The sequence below is a fragment of the Odocoileus virginianus genome, chromosome 4 (genome assembly GCF_023699985.2).
Source record: "Odocoileus virginianus isolate 20LAN1187 ecotype Illinois chromosome 4, Ovbor_1.2, whole genome shotgun sequence".
Lineage (NCBI taxonomy): Eukaryota > Metazoa > Chordata > Mammalia > Artiodactyla > Cervidae > Odocoileus > Odocoileus virginianus.
In genome coordinates, this window is record NC_069677.1 from 92,861,727 (window position 1) to 92,885,118 (window position 23,392).

The following is a 23,392-nucleotide window of genomic DNA, read 5'->3' on the forward strand; positions in this document are numbered from 1 at the left end:
TTTTCATTTATTTGGCTATGTTGGGTTCACTTGCGGCATGCAGGATCTTCATTCCTGCATGAAGGCTCTTAGTTGTAGCATATGAGGTTTACTTCCCTGACCTCAGGGCCCCCTGCATTGGGAACATGGTATCCTAGCCACTGGATCACCAGGGAAGTCCTTGATCTTAGTTTTAAAGTAAAGGTGCTGGTTGTGATTCCCACCAAGCAGTAGAACAGTAGATTTCACTAAAGCCAGTTACTCTCATTTGGTGTGCTTTAATAAAGACCAGTAGGTATCAAGTTTATTTCACTTATTTAACAAATATTTGTTGAACACCTATTTTGTACCAAGTACTATTCCAGAGGCTGTGGCTACATTAATGAAAAAAATAAACCAATCTCCCTCATATCCCTTGGAGTGTACATTCCAATGTCAGAGCAACATAATAATCCTAATTTTCAAGAAAGTAGGCAGATTATATGAAAGACCATTTTGTCTAAAAGATTACTTCTATACCACAAGAACCACAGAGAACTGGGGAGACTTTTAATGTTGTTTCAAATGTATTTGTAGAGAATCAATTGTAGATGAAATACCACACGCATTTTTTACTATTGCCTTTGAGATTTTCTAGTTTCTCATTCCCTCATTCATTTTACTTTTGATGAGTTCTGTCCTCCTGTCTTGATTAAAAGTCACTCTTTCTCAAAATTGAACTTATTTACTAAATTTTGAGAGACAATACACTTGAAAAGAAACATTACCACTCATCACTGAAGTTCACACAGCTGGAAAATGGAATTTGCACTATTTAACGATAGCTAGGACATGGAGGCAACCTAGATGTCCATTGACAGTTGAATGGATAAAGAAGATGTGGGACATGCACACAGTGGAATATTACTCACCCATAAAAAGGAATACATCTGACTCAGTTCTTATAAGGTGGATGAACCCAGAGCCTATTATGCAGTGATGTAAGTCAGAAAGATCCAGACAGATATAGTATATGAGCTCATATATATGGATTCTGGAAAGGCAACACTGATGAAGTTACCTGCAGGGCCGCAGTGGAGACGCAGATGCAGAGAGCAGACTGTGGACGCAGGACACGGGGGGAGAGTGGGAAGGACTGAGAGAGTCGCAGTGAAACATACGCATCACCATATGCAAAATTAGACAACCGGTGGAAACCCGCTGTATGACGCAGGGAGCTCAGACCGGGGCTCTGTGACAACCTCGAGGGGTGTGATGGGGCGGGAGGCGGGAGGGGGGTCCAGGAGGGGGGACATGTGTATTCCTGCACCTACGGCTGATTCATGTTCGTATATGGCAGAGACCAGCACAGTATTATAAAGCAATTATCTTCCAATTAAAAATAAATAAAATTTTAAAAGAATTATAAAGTGGAATTTGCAAAGCTTACTGAAGATTTTGCTAATACCAGATTATGACAATTTACCACATTTGCTTAGAATTTATTTATCTTTATTAACTTTTATCTTTGCTTATTGGAAAATTTAAAATTTCTTGATCTCGCTTCTGTTACATCATCAGGATAACTGTTTTTTATCAAGTTATTTTTATTTAGCCATTCATATGAATGGGTAAATATATTTTCAGATGTTTTTACATAGGCATTCCTGCACAAAGTACAAAATTCAAACATTAGGAAGGGAATATGGGACTTCTCTGACAGTCCAGCTGTTAAGACTCTGCACACCCAATGCAGGGTTTCTCAAGTTCAGGCCCTGGTTGGGGAATTAACATCCCGCATGTCATGGCCAAAAAGAAAAAGTAAAAGGTGGGGAGAGTATGATGAAAATCACCCTCCTTTCCAATTTTTTGTCCTCAGCCACTTGGCTATCCTCCTGCAGTCATTTATTGTCACTAGGTTCTTCTAGATCATTCCAGTGATATTCTAAAGGAACTTCTCAAACTCTGTAATGTGCATATCAATCTTGTTAAAGCACAGATTCTTATTCAGGGGATTTGGGCTGAGGCGTGAGATTCTCCATTTCTCAGAAGCCCCCATTGGAGGCTGCTATCTATCTCTGTTTATTTGTTTATTGGCCTTAAGAGAGCAAGATGTCCTCACACATACAGAGCTTTCTGCTTCCTACCAGGACTTCAGCCCTAGGGTTCAGGCTTTGAGTTCTGCACTGTTACACAGTTCTTCCCTAATCTTCGTCTGAAGTGATCATTTATACAGTATTTTAAAAATCCAATCGCAAATGAAGGATGGAAGGTAGCAATATAACCATTTGAAGCATGCTGCTAGGTGATGTGTAAATGGTAATAACCATGAGAATCCCTCTTTGCAAATTTTTCATCTGTTTTTTAAAATAAAGTTAGAAAAAGTTCTCAGTTCCAAGCAACCTTCTACATTTTGGCAGAGGACTCACTGAGAACTTTAGCTTGCAACCAGTACCGTTCATCTAATGAGGATGTCATCATACTTGGAAATGATACAATTAAGCTTCCTGAAAGCAATATAAAATGCGAAGATCATTTAAATATTTTAAAGTCATAGACATTCATATTCTCTGTGCCTGGATAGTCTCTAGCGACAATCTTGATCAATATCACAAGGGATAAAGATGTTGTTTTGGTTGGGCCTGTATGTAAATGCAATTCGGAAAGCTTGGGGGGAACTCATAAAAGAAAATTAAAATTTCATGTGTGTTTCTTCCCCTCTGCAAGAAAATGAAGGCTTATAGGATTCAAATTTGCCTGTCTGTGTTGTCTGCAGAGTATGTTCATATGATACTTGCTAACATAACACAAGATCTGGTTTTAAAAGGGAACCGATATCAGAGGTACCTTTCAGAAATAAAGATTTGGACCATCAAAGTCTCAACTTCTGTGTTTTTGGCAGGAGCAGCCACAGGGGACAAATTTCTCTTTGATCAGACGGTATCTGTCAGTTGCCTTTGGTGTGACTGGCTCCAGGGTCTGCATGTGGAGCGTTCCTAGATTTGGTGCTGAGCTGCTTGTCTTGAAGGACCTGAGGCTGTGAGGGGAGACTGATTTGGATTCCCTTGAGCACGAACCATTCTACCTCCAGTTGTGATTCTCAGACCCAGGCCATGTAGAGGTGTACTCAACGGTACACACAGAGTCAGAGAAAAAAAGCAGCATCTCCTTCTGAAGTTGCAATTGAATAAAAGATTTGGCAGGTCAAATTATTAAATGGTTTGTTATGTTAAAACATAAAAACACTCAAATAAGCATACATACACAACACAGTACAATGCAAAATTCTGATGGATTTTAAGTTAAACATGAGAGCCCAAGAGACAAAGATCCATCTAGCCAAGGCTGTGGTTTTTCCAGTAGTCATGTATGGATGTGAGAGTTGGACTATAAAGAAACCTGAGCAACGAAGAATTGATGCTTCTGAACTGTGGTGTTGGAGAAGACTCTTGAGAGTCCCTTGGACTGCAAGGAGATCCAACCAGTCCATCGTAAAAGAGATCAGTCCTGGGTGTTCATTGGAAGGATTGATGCTGAAGCTGAAGCTCCAATACTTTGGCCACCTGATGCCAAGAGCTGACTCATTTGAAAAGACCCTGATGCTGGGAAAGATTGAGGGCAAGAGAAGAAGGGGACGACAGAGGGTGAGATGGTGGATGGCATCAGCGACTCAATGGACATGAGTTTGAGTAAACTCCGGGAGTTGGTGATGGACAGGGAGGCCCAGCGTGCTGTGGTCCATGAGGTTGTAAAGAGTCGGACACGCCTGAGCGACTGAACTGAGCTGAGATTTCAAAACAATATCGAGATTAGATCGGTGACTCCAGGTCCCTGGGAATATATCCTTAGTGGCTTTGGCCAGTAGAAGGCTATTTCAATGGGGAAATTTTAGACGTACTCTGATGTACACGAAGAGATCAGAAACCAGATCATTTGAATAGCAAGTACATTTCTTTGTCTCCTAAAGGGCTCTGGAGTGAGCCTGCGCAGAATACTTTGGAGCCAAGAAAGTTGTTGCCATGTTTTTGAAATGTTGGCTTTCTGAAGGAGACGAGGAAGTGACATAAAGGTTGCTGAGAGATCCAGGCTGGTTTAGGAGATGTCACCAATGAACTTTTAATAAATGATCTCTGTAGAGAAAAATCTGGGACTCTGAGCTCTTTGTAGACTGAAGAGGCAAAAATGTTTTTCCAGAATTAACCCATTTCTGCTGGAAGTAGAGAATATGTCACTTCTTTATAGAAAGTATCCTTGGTAGTGAATATCACAGACACTGGGTTTTAATCCCTCCCTCAAACCTGGAGTGGATGCCAGCGTTATCCAGGGTTCAGTGCTCTCATCTGGAAAATGGGCCAAGTATGAGGATGAAAGGCATTAGTAGTGGATTAGTGTTTGCCTTCTTCTATTTCCTCCTGTATTTTTCCTTCCCAATCCCCATTCCCTGTGGACCTGGGAGTCTACAATGAATAGTCCGTCTCCATTTGAATGGACACTGGTACCCTACACTACGGATTCAGGGAAATGACTTGGGTCTCCACCAGCCCTGAGATTCCCTCTGATGATACATGAAAGCTTTTGGCTAAGGAGGCATTTAGGGAAATAATCAACTACCTAAAATGTAAACACATTTAGATCTTACTGTTTACTGGCACTTTACTGAATTTACACAGAAGATGACCTAGAAGTAAGCAGAGGAAAGCTGTGTGACATTTAGATGCATATGACATATGCATAATTGATTCTTCAAAAGGTTAAATACCCTTGGCATATGTATGGTTAGTGATATACCTGTGATAGGTTGATGATCATTATGGCAGTGGCTTTGTTTTACGTAATTCTAAAGTAAATGTCACACTTCTTTGGAGATTCCAGGACTGGTATTCAGAAGAGCATCTCTTTCGAGGCAGATACCTGGGTATAGGAGCTACTCTTTCCCAAACAGAAGGACCATTCATGTCGCTAGTACACTAGGCTGTATGAGGCACCGACTGCCACTGACTTCTCTTTGGAATTGAAATGCAATTACATATTGAGGACAAGCGCTAAATATAAACAGAAAAGGTCAAATACCTGACTTTTTTTTTTCTTTGTATTTGAGGGGTATTTGCAAGGAGAATTAACTACCCTGAACACACCATAATCCTTAAGTGAAATGCACAGATCAGGCAATTGGTTGAATCCTTTAGTGGCTTTTTTCAGAAGCTTATTGTAGCTCTGAAACGTGGATCTTTTCTTGTGTTCATAAGCAATTGTAAAGATGCTAAGGAGATTAATAAAAGAAGCAAGTCACTAAAATTATATAGAATGAAATACCATAATACATGCCCTAAGAATATAGAATGAAATACCATAATACATGCCATAAGAACTGGAAAAAACAGGCAATATGTTGCATGAGGCAAAAATTATGTAACTGGGAATGATTATTACAAAAGTTTAAGTTGTAGTTTTCTTCTTCCAGAAGGATGGAAATACAGTTTGATTGGTGCTCACAGGGGTTTTCACTAGATGAATGATTCCTGGGTGTTTAGTGTTGTTTTTAAATACTGTTATAAATCTTTTTTTAGATGCGTTATATTTCCTAACTTTTAAAAATGGAAAAGACAAAACAACAAAATGCAGTGAAGGGAAAGCACAAATTAAGTAAAAAAACCACCACCATAATACAGTAATCATAATAAAAGTTGGTGGATCTCAGGTTGGCAGATGTATCTTCTTACTTACTGTACTTTTACAAAATTTAAATACATGCTTTGTGCAAGACACAACTATAAAATACAAGTGCCTACAAGGATCAAAAGTAGAAAGACCAGAAAAGGTATATCTGCTAAATACCAACAAAAGAAAGCTGTTGTGGCTATTTAAATCATGAGAGGGGCTTCCCAGATGGCTCAGAGTAAAGAATCCGCCTGCCACGCCAGAGACGCTGGTTTGATCCGAGGAGCCTGGTGGGTTACAGTCCATGGGGTCGCAAAGAGTTGGACACGGTTTAGTGAGTCAACAGCAACAGAAATCACGGGAGGCCGGTTGTTAGGACAGAACGGAAAGTTGGTTCTCTCCGTCTCCAGTTCCTTCCACCGTTCCTCCTTTGAGCTGCTCATCCAGGCATCCGCTCCAACCTCCCAGGACTTCTGATAAGTATCCCGGCCTACTTTGGTCTTACTCCTAGCTGATTGTTTTTAAAGCCCAGGATGTTCACTTTCTCAGCCCTCTGTGTACCACTGATTTGGTGCTTATCATACTCGGTGTTTTAATGTTATTGATATTCATGCATTTCTTTAGTTAAGTTGTAACATCCTGAAGCTAGAGACTATAACTTATTCACCTTTTAACCTCCTCTGTCCGCTCACCCGAAGACCTGCCGTATGGTGGAGCCTCGGCACCTGGTGTATAGCAGAAGGTCCATGCTTTCTTATAGTAGAAAGTCAGCATGTCACTGGTCCACTGAAAAATGACTTCTGAAAAACACATTAAAAGCTCTTTCAGGACGTGTGAGTACTTTGCCAATGCAATGGATTTACATTTTCTAAGCAAGTTCTCAGCCAGAGTTTTAGAATGCAGGGAGGAAGAGATGCTAATGCCTAGAGTTACCAAGAACTGTGCCGAGTTGGTGAGACCAAGAGCATCGCCTCAGCAGGAGCGTGCCCCCTGGGACCCAGCTGGGAACTCCCGTGGGCTCAGGGCTGATCTTCGAGGGCAGGGACGGCATCTGTCAATAAAATACTTTTTTGCCTGTGCACGTCGAACAAAGTCCAGCACACAGTACGCCATCAACAGATGCTTCTGCAAAGCGTGAGAGAATTAAATAGCAGTCTTGGATAATTTAATTCACTGCTCTGGGCTCAAAGCATGCACAACTGAAGGGTTCCCAGTGCGATGTAAGCTCCGGCTTCTCTGCACAGGGGGAGGCGGCTGGGCAGGTGGAGGGGGCAGCCTGCCCCAGGAAGGATGCGGGTGTTAGCACTTGGATTTGCACTCTGCGCTAAGGGCTGATTGAGCACAGCTGAGGAACCTGGGTTCGGTTCTGCCGGCTATTGGGGGTCTGTGGGAACATGCAACAGTGTTTTAACAAGACGGGAAGGCACATGGGACAGATCTTCAGTGCTTGTCCTGCTGGCCACCTGGAAGTTGCTGGAATTCCTCTTTTCTCATGGCGTACAACATATGATGTCTGCTGCAAACCTCTTTTAAACATCCTAGTTTTTGAATAAGGAATACGTAAAACATATGGTATAAAATTCAAAGGAATGGCAAAAATAAGTACTATCACCTCTGCCCAAGACATCCACAATTACCGTTTATCCCACTTAGTTTTAGATAAACACAAACGCTTCCTATCTGGGGATACAGGTAAATGTTTATGGGCTTCCCAGGTGGCTCAGTGGTAAAGAACCCACCTGCCAGTGCAGGAAACGCTGGAGACATGGGTTTGATCTCTGGGTGGGGAAGATCTGGAGTAGGAAATGGCAACCTACTTCAGTATTCTTGCCTGGGAAAATCCCATGGACAGAGCAGCCTGGTGGGCTAGTCTATGGGATTGCAAAGAGTCAGACACAACTAATCACACAGGCATGATTATATGGGCTTATGTATTTTCTGTCAAATAACATATTATACCAAATCATGATTTTTTCATTTAACAACGTACGCTGTATGTATATATGTATGTATGCTGTAGTTCTTTCCATTTTTCGTTTTCTTATCTTTAAAATCCCAGCCTCTGATATTGTCTGAGACACTGACAATGTTTAACTATATTTTCATGAACCAATGAATGAGTGATTTCATAATGGTCTCTAATTCATTCTGAACCTGAAATTCACCCACCAACACATTTTCTACATGCCTTGTCTTAAACATCATCTCCAATATGCATCTTTTTGTCTGTAAACATCCCTCTGATTTAATCTCAAAAACTTTGAACCTTCCCTGAATATTGCCTTCTGGGCTCTCCTTCAGGAGTTATCTCTAAGTACTTAGCAATCGCGTCCTGTTTGTTTTATTGCTTCACTATTCGTATTTGTTAATATAACAGCTATAAGATGTGAACAATGCGCCTTTTAAATTAATTCTTGTTGGAGTATAATTGTTTTACAGTGTTGTGTTGATTTCTGCTGTTCAGTGAAATCAGTCGGTTCTATGCATCCATCCATCCCCTGTGTTTTGGATTTCCTTCCCACTGAGGTCACCGCAGCGCCCTGAGTAGGGCTCCCTGTACGGGGCAGTAGGCTCTCATTAGCTTCTATTTTATCCACAGTAGTGTATGTATGCAGAGAGTGAATGATCCTCTTAGCAATGGTTTTTATTGAGTACTTATTTCTGCCAGCCATTATACTAGTATTTCTGACGAATCCCTAGGACATACCTGTAAAGTAAGCAACAGTATCACTCTCATAGCCCACCACCAGTCCACGCCCCGATCCACGGATCAGCGGCCCCCACCCACCCAATTCACAGATCAGTGCCCAGTTGCTCATAGCTGTAAATCTCTATCTCACTCTTTATTGCCTCCCTTATTTCTTACTGCCCTGCCCACTTCCTTACTTACTGGAATCAACAACCATGTAAAATACTGGCACTCATCTTTGTCTCATCGTCTGTAAGGAAATCAAACCTAAGGAAACTGAGGTTTAGGATGTGACTAATCAGTATATTAATTGGCAGATTCAAGCTGTCAACCGGAATCCATGCTCAGAAACACCAGCCCTTACTGCTACCTAGATGATGGTAAATGCCATCAAAACAGGCTCATGCTCTCTCCATGGTGGGTTTCAACATGCAAGCCGAAGTTGACCCTTAACACGTACTTCCGCAGGTCAGTGCTGTTTCAGGTTCCGGGGCGTCCCCTTTCTGCCCCAGCTCAGCAGGATGTGCACTCTGGGTAGCGGCAGCTAAACACGCATGCTCAGCGTCTGCCGCTGTGACGTCCTCACGCTCGTTTACCTGCTGACCGTCTCCCCTTGGCTCCGCAGACAGCAACTTCATCCTCGCCAACGCCCAGCTGGCTCAGGGCTTCCCCATCGTCTACTGCTCGGACGGCTTCTGCGAGCTCGCGGGCTTCGCCCGGACGGAGGTCATGCAGAAAAGCTGCAGCTGCAGATTCCTGTTCGGCGTCGAGACCGACGAGCACCTGATGCTGCAGATCGAAGCGTCCCTGGAGGGAAAAACGGAGTTCAAAGGGGAAATCGTGTTCTACAAGAAGGACGGTGAGTGGCTTCCCTTGCTGGGGCTCCTTGGACTGTGGTGACAAGTCACCTTCTTCCCACTGCCGTTGGTGGGATCGCTCCGTAGCTCCCATTAAGGCTTCATGATCTTAGCAGCGTAAACTACTTGGAAATTTAGAATTATACAAAATCAGCATATTACCTGAGTTAATATATGTTAAAATAGAGTGTATTACTATTATGTTGTGGTCACGCTTAAGATATATATCAGAAATGGTGATTGTCAGTCTATTAACAGATGATCTTCTATCCAGAGACAGTTTTGCATCTTAAAGAACACTTAAAGAATACAGTCACTAGGGACGGAGATTCAAATGTCTCCTATCATAAAAATTAGTTTAAAGGACGTGAGTGTAGGTATTTTCTTTTCCAGTTTCCTGACCACAAAGCCTTTCTCACCATTCTTAAACTCTGGAGACAAAGTAAAAAATGCACAGTGTCTCAGGGTGGGAGTAAATTTGCCTGCATTCAAAACTGCCCCTGGGAGATACTAAGTATTTTTTATGGGTGTGGCTTTGTGACTCGCTCTTAAATGAAAAAGTATCTAGGGATGGGTCCGGCTTCTCTTCCCTTCTGCGTGGAACTAGCTATCATTATCCTGCGGTGGGGGGAGTGGGTCCAGGAGCGTTATATTGGAGAAAAGCTGTATCAAAACTGAGAGCAAACCATGTCTTTCCAGTTTCTGGAATTCTCTTTCTTTAATAGTTTTCCTTTGAGTACCATAGCCCCCTGAGTTTTATTTAGCTGGGCACACGACCGTCAAGCTAAAGAACATGTTCCCCAGCCTTCTTTGCAGTTAGCTTGGCATGTGACAGGGTTCTAGCCAGTGACGTGTATGAAGAATGACTTATGCAAATATATCTGAGCAAACTCCCTAAAAAATGAAATTGTTTGCCCTCTAATTTCTCTTCTCCTTTCCTGTGGTGTTGTGGACTGAATTGCATCTCTTTAAATTTCAAATGTCAAAGCCCTAATCCCGTAAAGCAATCATCAATCAATTAAAAAGAAATATACTTTAAAAACAAGCCCTATCCCCTAATGTGGCTGGAGAGATAGGGCCCCACTTAAATTGTACTCTAATTCAAGGTTTCTCAGCCTTGGCACTGTCAACAGTTGGGGCCAGTAATTCTTTGCTGTGGGGTTTGTCCTGGGCATTGTGGACAATTAGCATCATCTCAGGCCTCTTTAATACTTAGCGTTGGGGTCATTTTTGGGAGGAGATGCTGGAACCTGAACGTGGAACGTCATCCCCTTTTCACAGTGATCTTTCCTTGGAGGACGTTCCTCGAGCGTGTGAATTGTGGGCGCACGGTGGGCGTGGGGAACTGGCGAGCGCCTCTAGGAGGAGGAGGACGCCCGATTCTCTGGCACCAGGAAGAAGGTTCAGACCACTGTGTGCTTCTCAGGGTCCGTAGATACGGCCTGCATTGCAGACATGATAAAGCAGAAGCCTTCTAGCTCCCTCCAACTGTACCACCATCCTGGAGAGAGGGCCTGAGATTAAAGAAAGTGGAGGCCGTCCCTGAGAATGCAGACTGTTAGGGAGTGATAAAACCCATCCGGTGAACAAACGGAAAAGGAAAAGCCTCTTCTGAAGTATCTGCTGACTGCAGACTTGTTCCTAAGACAGGTGCCTTGTACTGGTCTCTGCAAATCCGTTTGTGTTTCTTCCTTTTTACACCCTCTCACAATCTCCTAATGGGGCACCTCTGAGAAAGGTTTAGGCTGAGGAGGAGAAGGTGGCAAGGCCAAAAGATGGAGACTTAGAGGCCAGATGGATGGAAACAGGGCGCTCAGTTGGGAGTGAACCCCCAGCAGGGTTTCCAGAACCTGCTCTTTATAAAAACACCCACTGCTCTTGGGCCCCCTTTGGATGCAACACTTTAAAGGACCAATAAAGAATAAAGGTTTTACAAATTAAGGAATAATTAAGAAGGATAGCTAGTTTCACAGATAAACATAATACACAAAATTTTCTTTGGCTAACGTAGAGCTGTATTTTACATGTTTATGTGCAGGAGTTAACATTGCTCGTTACTTATCCTCCCTCTAAATTTCCTAGGCTCTACCTATATATCAGAAATAGTAACACTAAGATGTCTTTTCATAAAGCTGTCCCCTTTGGTTCTGCTGATACACAAAAGGCATCCAGTGTGGCTGATCAAATGTATGGGTGTGCTAATGAAAGGTTGTTGCTGAGCCATGAAAGACTCCGGGATTCTTGGCCTCCAAAGAGGAAGAATTCAGTCTGGGGCCAGAGACAAGACTTGATCACTCAGAGCTTTTGTGCAATAGAGTTTTATTAAAGTATAAAAGAGATAGAGGAAGCTTCTGACACAGACATCAGAAGGGGGATGGAGAGTGCCTACCTTGCTAGTGTTAGCAATGGAGTTATATACTCTCCAATTAGTTATTACAGTGAATCAAAAGAATGTCTGGAGGTTGCAAAGCTCTTCCTAGACCCACTCCCACAGTCCACATTTCAAGATAACCAAGATAGCAGGATTAGGCAGAAGGCGCTGAGGAAGGAGGGACTGCCCTCAAGCAGGATTCAGCACTGCTGTGTAATCCGTAGTGCAGAGTCCAAACCGAGTTGCTCGCTGTGTAATCATCAGTTCCAGGCTTAGAGGCAAAAACGCCTTATGTGACTAAGACTAAGGAATGCAGAGGAAAAGACGTTTGTCCTTTCCTCCTCCTTGAGGATCCCAGACCCCTGTCTCCTCTGAGAGCCCCTCTTTCCTCCTCGGGCACCCTGGACTTCTTACCAACCTGCCTGGGAACTGACTCTCACTAACAGCGAAACCATTTTATCAAGTTGGTACCTATCCTCTCCTTTTTTTTTTTAATATAAGAGACACTTTTTTTTAATATAAGAGATACTTACACCTGTGTGGTTGCCTTCTTTTCTTATGCACAGCATACTTTGTTCCTTGCTCTATAACTTGCAGAACAGTATCCTTTATAGCTGTGTGTACCTTGCAGAACACACATGCTGAATGGCAGTCACGCATTCTTTTCTATGGCATTGCATCCTATGGATCCACCATAAGACTATGTGGTATTACATAGTATGATATCATATGCATCCATCCTAGTCAGTTACAGTATCACATCATATGGATTCATCATAGGATTGTGTAGTATTACATAGTATAACATCATATGGATCTTTCCTAGTCAGTTACAGTATTACATCATTTGGATCCATCATAGGATTATGGAGTATTACATAGTATGACATCATATGGATCCATCATACGATTGTGTAGTATTACATAGTATGACATCATATGAATCTTTCCTAGTCAGTTACAGTATCACATCATATGGATTCATCATACGGTTGTGTGGTATCACATAGTATGACATCATATGGATCCTTCCTAGTCAGTTGCAGTATCACATCATTTGCATCCATCATAGGATTATGGAGTATTACATAGTATGACATCATATGGATCCTTCCTACTCTCTCACTGTTGTCCATCACGTGATGGATCCTGTCCTACTCTCTTATCACGTGGATCCGTTACAGTATCACTTGGTCAGTAAATCCCCTACAGGATATTTGTGTTCACTCTAGATCTTTTTTCTTTGCTCTTTCTATCTCTCTCTTTGAAGTACTGCTCTTGTCATTTGGAAAGTCTTGTGTTTTTTTTGTAAGTTATTTTTATGTGAGATGTTTATATTGTACAGTCCCGCTTTTTAAAGTTTTTTCCTCACTTCCTATCATAAGAACTGTTATATCAGTAGTTAACCAGGAGCCACGTCTCCCTCCTCTTCTCCCCACTCGCTAACTGGAAGGGATGTACCATCAGTACCACTTCACGTTGAATCCGTAGGACACTCAGCACTTACGGTCTGCTTATCTTACTGTCTGCGCGCCGACCCGTCTCATCTCTTCCACAGTTATATTTACATTGTCAGAGCGTTCGGTACAACTGCGTGTACTTTGTCACTCCTATCTTTCTTCATTCAATCTTAATGCTACAGTGAAATATGCTTAATGCTCATCATATATTCTGTCCTAAAGTTTCTCTGATCATGTCTTAGTCCTCAGAAACTTACTCTCTGAGCCATCCCAGGAAGAGCTCGTGGAAACTGTGTCCCTGATCTCTTGCATGTTTTAATAACAGTATGACAATCAGTTTGCTGAAAATTAAACCTTTGGTCTGTGTTTCATTCACTTTACCATCTCAATTGTGTTTATGCTCATGGGCTGGCATAGAGTATTGTTTTACTCTAAGACTGCTGCTAGTTAACTGAGTTGGTATTTTTGTCCTGGATGTTCGATTAATTTATTTCATTAGTTCACTTCATTTCCCGTCACTTCATTTTATTTCTTCATTTTATTTTATTTTAAATCTAATAGTTGTACTGGAATATATCTTGGCATAGGCTAGGGTCAGCGTATTTTTCTGTGAAGAATCACAGAGTATCATGCATATTATGAATTTTACAGTCCACACAGCCTATGTTGCAAGCACCCATCTATGTCGTCATAGTCTGAAAACAACCCTAGAAAATATGTAAATGAGTACATGTTACTGTCTTCCAATAAAGATTTTATTTACAAAAACAGGAAGTGGGCTAGATTTAGCCTACATCCAGTTTACTGATACCTGGGATAGAATTTTGGGGATCAGATTCTTTTCTCTTGATGTGTGATATGCCCTGTCGTGTTTAAGCCCCTTTTACTTGGGAAATTTTTCTGGGATTTTATTTATCACTGATCTGTCTTCTTGCTTTGATTTTCCTCTTTATGATTACTTATTACATGTATGTGGAATCCCAGCCTGTCCTCTGTACCTATTATTTTCTTTTTCTTTTTAATTTATTTTTTCTTTTTCACTGTTTTTACTCGTGCAGTGTATTTTCTTTCCTTTCCTTTTGTGGTATATCTATTCACACTGTATTTCTTCTCTTTACATCTTCAGTTATTTGTCTTTCATTTATAGCCTCTCCTGAGTTCAGTGAGCTCATATTATTTCTATCATTCTTTTGCTGAGTATCTCAGTTAGGGCTTCCTTCACAAACCACAGACTGGGCTTCTTAAACAACAGAAATTTATTTTCTTACAATTCTGGGGGCTAGAAGCTGCAAATCGAGGTGCTGGATGGGCTGGTTTCTTCTGAAGCCTCTTGCCTTGGTGTGGAGATGGCTGTTTCTACCTCTTTTTGGTCTTCCGCCTCTCTCCTGTGGTCTTCCTTTATATGTCTTTGTCCCGACCTCCTCTTCTTATAAGGACACCAGTCAGATTGGCCCCCACCTTATGACTTCAGTTTAAGTTAGTTATGTCTTTACAGACCCCATCTCCAAATACAGTCATGTTTTGAGATAATGGGGATTTGGGCCTCAACATACGGATTTTGAAGGCATAGATTTCATCCTCTAGTAATTTTATTCCTGAGCTTTTCTAAATCAGTGTATGCTATCCATGCTGTTGTTTCATGCATAGCATACACTGATTCAGTTATTTTCCTTAATTATCTTTTACTTTTGAAAGTTGCTTCTTTAAATTCTCTTATACTTTTGAAATAGTTAGCTTTTGTGTGCTTATGTGATATTTTGGGGTGTCTTGACTTTCTGTGACAATGAATAAAACGGCATCCCACCGCAGTCTTCTTGCCTGGAGCATTCCATGGACAGAGGAGTCTGGCGGGCTACGGTCCATGGGGTCACAAAGAGTCGGACACGACTGAGCGACTCTCACTCACTGATTTTCTGTATCTGTATTCAGATAATTTTCCCTGTATCTCTTCTTTCATCCTGTCCTACTGCCCTGTTTGAATAAGATGTGTTCTTCTCAACTTTGAGAATATTGGGAATAGAGGCGTCCTGGGAAGACGCCCCTGAATCCGTGGCTCCTTGACCGTGCCCCCAGCGTTGTTTCGAGGCCTTCCCCATCTGGCTGCATTTTCTGCTCCTTTCTGAGTTAGGTCCGCTTTCCTACTCACTTTCACTATATTATTTGAACTGTTTCCTTTCTTTATCCCGATTTTCCTGCTCTGACCAAGTAAAGCTCAGGTTCCAACGGTTTATCCTCAGTTTATTAATAGTTCTGTACCTTGGTGAATTCTATAGATCCAACAAAAATTTTCTGCTGAGTTTTCTGAAAGCGCTGAATGCTCAGACAATCCCAACAGCATGCTATCTTTCTGTAACCCATTTTTACTCATCCTCAAATTGGGGACTGGGAAGCTAGTTTTAATTGTCTTCTGCTAGTTTTAATTGTCTTCAGAACTGTGTGTGGAACCCTCTACTTCCAGAGGATTTCTTCTCTGGGGAGTAGATACATGCTGACAGATTATGAGGTCCCACGCTCTAGAGCGGTTAAGAGCCTTCTTCTTTACCTTCTTTCTTTCTTTCTCATAAAGCTGCTCTTCCTGCAAGGGTCAAGCTTCTTGGTTGGTATTGCCCATCATCCTGTATTCTCAGGTTTATGGGGACACACTGTTGTGTATGTATTTTGAGGCTTCTGATATTACTATCTTAGTTACTTTAATTTCGTGAAAGGATTGGGGATATTTCAAAACCCGTGTCTCCATTACCACTGCTGTATTTTTAAAAAATCTCTTTAGATAAAGTATAATTGCTTTGGGTATATGTAAGCTCATTTTTTAAAAAATCATTTCCTTCTCCTTTCTTTCTCTCTAAACTTCTGTTTCCATGGTTGGAATGAGGAGCTTATCTGAACTCGAGGCATAGTGTAAAAAGGCTCCCTGTAAGTCCTCGCACGCTCCCTCTTTCACGCCCGGCCCATCTGTCTGATGCTCTCGTTTCAGTCTTTGCAGCTGCATTTTATGCCTGGTGCTGAGCCCTACATGACCGCAGCCTCCCTTTGCTCTTGATACCACGGTAGATCTCTCCATTTTTGCCTCCCCTTTCATCATGCCGTGAATCAGGGCCTTCATTACTGTTCTCTGCCCTCAATATTGCTAGGCTTGGGAGGCGTATGGATACTTCAGGTGAGCCCTCCCATCCTTCACATGTGGAAGCAAATGGAGCCTCCGAGTACACATCCTTGAAACTCTCGTTTCCTCAAAGGTAGGCATCAGCCACTTTCATACTGGCAGAGAGAGAGCCTGGCAATCGGCTTCTCTCAAGAGTCCCAAAGAGAAGGCAAATGGTCTCTCCTCCTTCAGGGTTTTCAAAAAACTATCAAAACACTACTGGACATAAGATTGTCTACAAGGATGTATTGTACAACAAGAGGAATATAGCCAATATTTTGTAATAACTGTAACTGGAAAGTAACCTTCAAAATGTATTAAACAATTTTAATAAAAGAAAAAATAAAATATTAAGAAAACTACACAGACACTACTTCGCCAAGGTTCACACTGTGGAAACTCACAGAGAGGAGATCAACTCTTCCTGTTCTACATTCTCACAATCCCTCAAGCTGAAGATGGACCGGCTGGGATGTTATATTGTCTTCAGCTTCTTCCAGACTTAGCTTCTTGGCTAAATGCTAACGGTGGAAAATTACATCATCTCTGTGTCATGGAGGATCATCATGTTTGAATCTACAAACCCCAACCTTAAGATGTGTATCTTAGCATATCTTCTCTGCAGAAAACTTATCTTTCAGGCCTATTTTTATATTAAGTAGACCCAACAGGAAGAGAAATGCTGCAAGAGAACAAAGATTTGAGAAGAAAATTAAAATGATACAGTTAATTTTGCAAAAACTATTGTCCTGACATATTAGTTTGCCAGGGCTGTCATAACAAAGCGCCGCAAAATGAGTGGCTTAAGCAACAGAAGCTTACCGTGCTTTCTGAAGTCTCGACTTCTGAGATCAAGGGGTCAGTTGGGGTGCTCTCTCCTGACGATGCAGAGGAAGAATCTGCCCCGTGCCTCTCCCGTGGCTCCTAGCGGTTTTCTGGCACGCTTTGGCGTTCATCAGCCTGGAGAAGCGTTGCCCTGCTCTCTGCCCTCATCTCCCCATGCTGTCCTCCCTGCGGGGGTGGCTGTGGCCAGATTTCCCCGTGTCGACATGACATCAGTCTCCCTGGATTAGTGCCCGTCCTAATGACTTCATCTTGTCTACATAATAACTCGGTGTCCAAATAAGGTTACATTTTGAGATATTGTGGGTTAGGATTCTAACCTATTCTTTTGGGAGGGCAAAACTCAGCCTATAGCACGTGGTTGTATTTACATTAAGCAGACTAGAATTTAAGCCACTTGCCTAAGATTGTGAGTAAAGAAACTAGAATGTATAAAAATCCTCTAACTCAACATTGAGAGTACTTTTGACATTTAATGGGCAGGAGTTACGGATGCTAGACATATTGTAATGTGTGGGATGGCCTTGCAATTGAAGAATTGCCCAGGTTTGACTTGTCTTTCACTTTCTTTTCCTTCTTTCTTCCTTCCTGTTTCCTTCCTTCCCTCTCACCTTCTTTTCTTTCCCCCTCATTTCTCCCCTCCCTCCCTCCCTTCATTTTCTCTCCTGTTCTTTCTGAGTTTTATTGAAGTATAACTGGTAGACAAAACATTTCAAATGTTTTGTGTGTATATCTTGGTGAGTTTGGACATTTGCATATACTTATCATCACCACAATCAAGGTACTAAACATATCCATCACCTCTAAAAATTTCCTGTGTTCGTTTCTGTGTCTTTGTTATTTGTTTTCTTTTTTGTGGCAAGAACACTTAACATGAGATCTATCCTCTTAACATTATGCTAAATGAAGTAAGTCTATTATGATCCCCTTATATGATGTATCTCAAGTAGTCAGACTTTAAGAAGCAGAGACTAAAATGGCCATTTGCAGGGGCTGAGAGGAGGGGTAACTGGAGAATTGTTGCTCGATGGACGTAAAGTTTCAGTTATGCAAGAAGAGTAAATCGTAAGGGTCTGTTGTGCAGCATGGTGCCTGCAGTTTATAATACAGTATTGTGCCCTGCGTGACCTTCTAGTGCCCCGCCAGGCTTCCAGGAAGTCAAACCCTGGTTGCTAATGACCTGAACTAGGAACTTCACACACAGTGTGTTTTTGGAAGTCTTTAATTTTCTATTGAATTTCTAAGATTAAAACCGTAGTGTCATGAGAAAAGACTGAGTTTTATCTTGTTCTGAATTCACCATTTCAGAAGACTTTGTCACTGACTCACAATGCTTGGCACAGACGCAGCACATCTGCATGGGTTTTGTACTTGGAGTCGCTGCCTTCACAGTGATTCCACGTATTGGGCCAGCCTCTTGATGGCATCTTCTGCTGTAGTCAGTCATACCTGCCCCTTTTATGTTGAGCTGCCTATTATTTTATCAGAGACAACTTCACTTTTATTTCTGTTAATAATATAGACTTAATAATACAGACTGTCACTTTTCTGAAAATAATGTGTATTGTTGGTAAGCAGGTGTGTTTTTTTTTTAAATTTTAATTTTTCAGTTCTAAATAGAAAAGAGGGGAATATAAGAGTTTGATACAGAAGGGAATCTTGAGCCTGACAGAGTTTGGGAAAACTCTCTTAATTCACAGACTCATGTCATCTTCAAGATTTGTCGTTCATTTCCACACACCCACTGAAATATTGCTTGCTCAACACCTTCCTTTAAGTTGACTCTGTTATTTTTACCCAAATTGCAAGCAAAAGAAAATTAAATCACTACTCTCAATGGAAACTAGGGATCTCTAGCTCACAGAGAAGGTAATCATAAACAAATATACTTTATTGAATATTTAGGTTCAATATACCATTATTAAACATTTAACATTAATAAAAATTGTACACAAAATCTAAGTAATAATTAATTGATTATATTTTGCCACTTAGCACACATGTTATTTTATTTAATTTTTCAAACAACACTTTGAAGTAAACTTGAATTACATCACATTTACAGATGGAGAGACTGAGGCAGAGAGATGATGTGAACACAGAACTGTATGCTCTATACATCTGAGTCTCTTTCTGTTTTGCATATAGGGTTATCATTACCATCTTTCTAAATTCCATATATATGTGTTAGTATACTGTAATGGTCTTTATCTTCCTGGCTTACTTCGCTCTGTATAATGGGCTCCAGTTTCATCCATCTCATTAGAACTGATTCACATGAATTCTTTTTAATGGCTGAGTAATATTCCATGGTGTATATGTACCACAGCTTCCTCATCCATTCGTCTGCTGATGGGCATCTAGGTTGCTTCCATGTCCTGGCTATTATAAACAGTGCTGCGAACAGACTTGTGGACTCTGGGAGAAGGCGAGGGTGGAATGTTTCAAGAGAACAGCATCGAAACATGTATATTATCTAGGGTGAAACAGATCACCAGCCCAGGTTGGGTGCATGAGACAAGTGCTCAGGCCTGGTGCACTGGGAAGACCCAGAGGGATGGGGTGGAGAGGGAGGTGGGAGAGGGACCGGGATGGGGAATACATGTAAATCCATGGCTAGTTCATTTCAATGTATGACAAAAACCACTGCAATGTTGTAAAGTAATTAGCCTCCAACTAATAAAAATAAATGGAAAAAAAAAAGAAAAAAACTGTATGCTCACCTTGCCGCTGCCCCAGCCGTTCTCCATTGTTCAGTCTCTTTACTCATGATGCACTTCACCTTTCTTTAGTTGATTTTCACATGCCATAGTAAAATGTCTGGAAAGATTAATGCTAAGAAGAGGAGAGTCCAGGACAACGGCTCAGGAAGACCCTGCCCTCCCCTTCTTCTCTGGACACACCAGATCGTAGCCACATGTGGATCGTTTCCTTCTGAAAAAGATCTGAAAACCACGTGGAAGGTTAAAAGGGCCACACTGAGCTGAGTAGGAAATCTAGAGCCACGATCTCGGCAAGTCCCTGCCCTGAAACAGTAACTCACAGTAGGGATGGACCTCGGGAATTCAGCGCTTCTCCTGGAGGAATGAAGGGTTAGGGCCCCACATCTGACACCCTGGCCCCTGGGAACGCCACCAGAGAGACGAGCCCCAAAATGCCTGGCTAAGAAAACTGACAGAGGTAATGTCCAAGGGACCCAAAGTACTGTTGGAAACTGAGGTTTCCTTTTTAAAGGGCTCACATACAACCTCACACACCCCAAGACCCAGTGATAAAACAGCAGTTTGCAAAGCATCTAGGCTGTGAAGGGGACTCATCTGCTAACGTAAAAGCCTCTGCTGAAGGGCTGGGGGCAGGTGAGACTCTCCCCGGAGATGGAGGTGCTGACCGATGCCATCGTTACACTCTCCACCTGCCCCAGGAGCACACCTCTTGGCACTTTACGGAGCGCAGTCCTGCAGCCTTGCTAAGGGCAGAGAACTTGGGCTGTTGCAACGCCACACTGCTTCCTGGATGGGGTTAGCGAGCACGAACCATCAGTGCCTTCTCTGCCCCCCATCCTGAGGCCAGCAAGCCATTGTCCTGCCGCGTCGCTAAAACCCACGGGTGTGTGCAGTCCCGACACCCCGACTGCCTTTCTGAGGCTGGCGCGTGCACCCCACCCACGTCCTCTCCAGCTGTCCTGCCAGAGCCACCGTGTCTACACGGGGACTCCCCCTGGCACCCTGGCCCTGGTGGCCGGGGGCGCTGGAGGTACCAACTTCCTCGGGACTGTAACAACCGGGAAGGCTGTTTGCAGCAGGACACCACCCCCAGGGAACTGCACCAACATAGCCCATCTTTCTGTGAAGAAAACACTTATTTCCTTGCCCCGGAGCTTTAGCTTGAGGGACGAGCTCCAGGCTGCCCCACACCCAGGATCTCAGGAAGAGCTCCCAGGGAATTAAGTGGTGAGAGGTCACCGCGTCCCACTCCCGCAGCGTCAGTGAGACGACAGCTCAATGAGACCTCACGGAAAAGAGCTTCCACACTCGTCTGGGGCCCCGTGATGCCTCCAGATGCGCTTTGGAGGCCAGCAGTGATCACAGCTGTGGCCCCACAAGTCCTGTGCACATCATGCACTTTAAAAGCTGCTGCTTCAGGCTTTGTTTTCTCATCAGCCTGAAACTAGGTGCTAACTGAGAGCCCTCCCCTTGGGACACTGACATGTCTTGGCATAATCTCCACAAAGGAGACATATCAAGGCTAAATCAGACAATTTAGACAATCTCAGAAATTTGAGAGACAAAAGAGCTAAGGCAAGTTTAAAGTAATCTTCACAAGTCCACCCCTTTAAGCCTGGGATAGTTAACAGTTTGCCTAATGCATAAAAATAAGAACAGAGGGTCAGGTAGAGTGAAGAAACAGAGAAGGATGTGTCAAACAAAATTATAAGGCAGAATCTCAGGAAAAGGATTTTGATTCTATGAAGATGAGTAATCTACTTGATAAGGAATTCAAGGTGCTGATCATAAAGATGCTCACAAGCTCAGAAGAAGAATGGGCGAAAACAGTGAGAACTTCAACAGAGAGGTAGAAAATAGAATTCACAAACAGAAGTCACAAAGCTGAAGAATACAATAACTGCACTGGAAAATACACTAGAAGGGTTCAACAGCAGACTGTGATGCAGAAGAGAATGGCCCAGCAAGCTAGAAGACTAAATAATGAAACTCACCTGCACAGAGCAGCAAAAAGGAAAAAAGGAGGGGGGTGGGGGATGAAGATAAGAGACTTACAAGACAGCACCAAATAGAGTAATAGTCATATTATGGGAGTCCCAGAGAACAGACAGAAAAAAAATCTGTTTGGAAAAATAATGGCTGAAAATTCCCCAAACCTAGAAAAGGAAACAAACTTCCAGGTCTGGCAAGCCACATACATCCTCAAAAAGATGAACCCAGAGAGATCCACACTAAAACACACTATAATTAAAACGTCAAAAGTTACAGATAAAGAGAAAATCTTACAAGCAGCAAGAAACAGATTAATCATTACATATAATGGAACCCCGTATGACTATAAACAGAGTCCAGCAGAAATTTTTCAGGCCAAGAGGGAGGGTATGACGTACTCAAAGTGTGAAAGGAAAAAACTTCCAACTTAGGATATTGTATCCATCAAGATCATCATTCAGGACTGAAGGAGAGAGAAAGACTCCTCGTCAAGCAAAAGCTAAAGGAGTTCATCACAACTGAGCCAGCCTTGCAAGAAATGTTAAAGAACATTTTTTAAGCTGGAAAGAAATTGGCATTTGTTAATAACAAGAAGACGTGTGAAAGTAAAAATCTCACAGGGAAAGGTAAATACATAGTAAAGGTAGGAAACTAATCCCTTACAAAACTGCTATGAAGGTTACAAGACAAAAGGAGTAAAATTACTTAAAACTATAATAATTTGTTAAGAGGTGAATAAAACAAAACATGTAAAATGTGATAGAGAAAGAATAAATGGGGGATGAGTAAAACTGAAGAATTTTGGAATGTCTTGTAAGTTGCTATCAACTTAAAATAGACTTATCTACATAGGATGTTACATGTAAACCTTGTGGCAATCACAAAGCAAAAACCTGTAGTAAATACACCAAAGGAAATGAGAAAGGAATCTAAATATAGCGCTAAGGAAAGTCACCAAATCACATGGAAAGTGAAAACGGGAAAAAGAAATGAACAGAGAGGAAGTACAAAACTGCCAGAAAGCAACTGACTAAATGGGTTAAGTGCATACCCGATCACTGTAAATGTAAACAAACAGAATTCTCCAGTCAAAATGCATAGAGGGGCTGAATGGGTAAGAGTAAGACCGAGCTACAGGCTGTCCACTGGAGACTCACTTTATTTATTTATCTTTTGGGGGGGGATTTGCAAGCTTATTTATTTATTTATTTATTTTCCATTTATTTTTATTAGTTGGAGGCTAATTACTTTACAATATTGTAGTGGGTTTTGTCATCCATTGACATGAATCAGCCATGGATTTACATGTATTCCCCATCCCAGTCCCCCCTCCCACCTCCCTCTCCACCCCATCCCTCTGGGTCTTCCCAGTGCACCAGGCCCGAGCACTTGTCTCATGCACCCAACCTGGGCTGGTGATCTGTTTCACCTTAGATAATATACATGTTTCGATGCTCTTCTCTTGAAACATCCCACCCTCGCCTTCTCCTAGAGTCCACAAGTCTGTTCTATACATCTGAGTCTCTTTTTCTGTTTTGCATATAGGGTTATCATTACCATCTTTCTAAATTCCATATATATGTGTTAGTATACTGTAATGTCTTTTTAGAAGTAATGAAACTCACACATTGAAAGTGAAGGTATGGGAAAAGATATTCTATAGCTGCTGCTGCTGCTGCTGAGTCACTTCAGTCATGTC

At 42.1% G+C, this 23,392-nt stretch overlaps 1 protein-coding gene across 2 annotated transcripts in view; it reads left to right on the plus strand.

Moving 5' to 3' along the window:
• KCNH8 (potassium voltage-gated channel subfamily H member 8) overlaps nt 1-23,392 on the plus strand; it is a 444,848-nt gene that overhangs the window by 149,045 nt on the left and 272,411 nt on the right. For both annotated transcript variants that reach the window (XM_070467057.1, XM_070467059.1), the window contains exon 2: nt 8,931-9,164. In XM_070467057.1, coding sequence (XP_070323158.1) covers nt 8,931-9,164 — 234 coding nt within the window. The remainder of the gene's footprint in view (nt 1-8,930; nt 9,165-23,392) is intronic.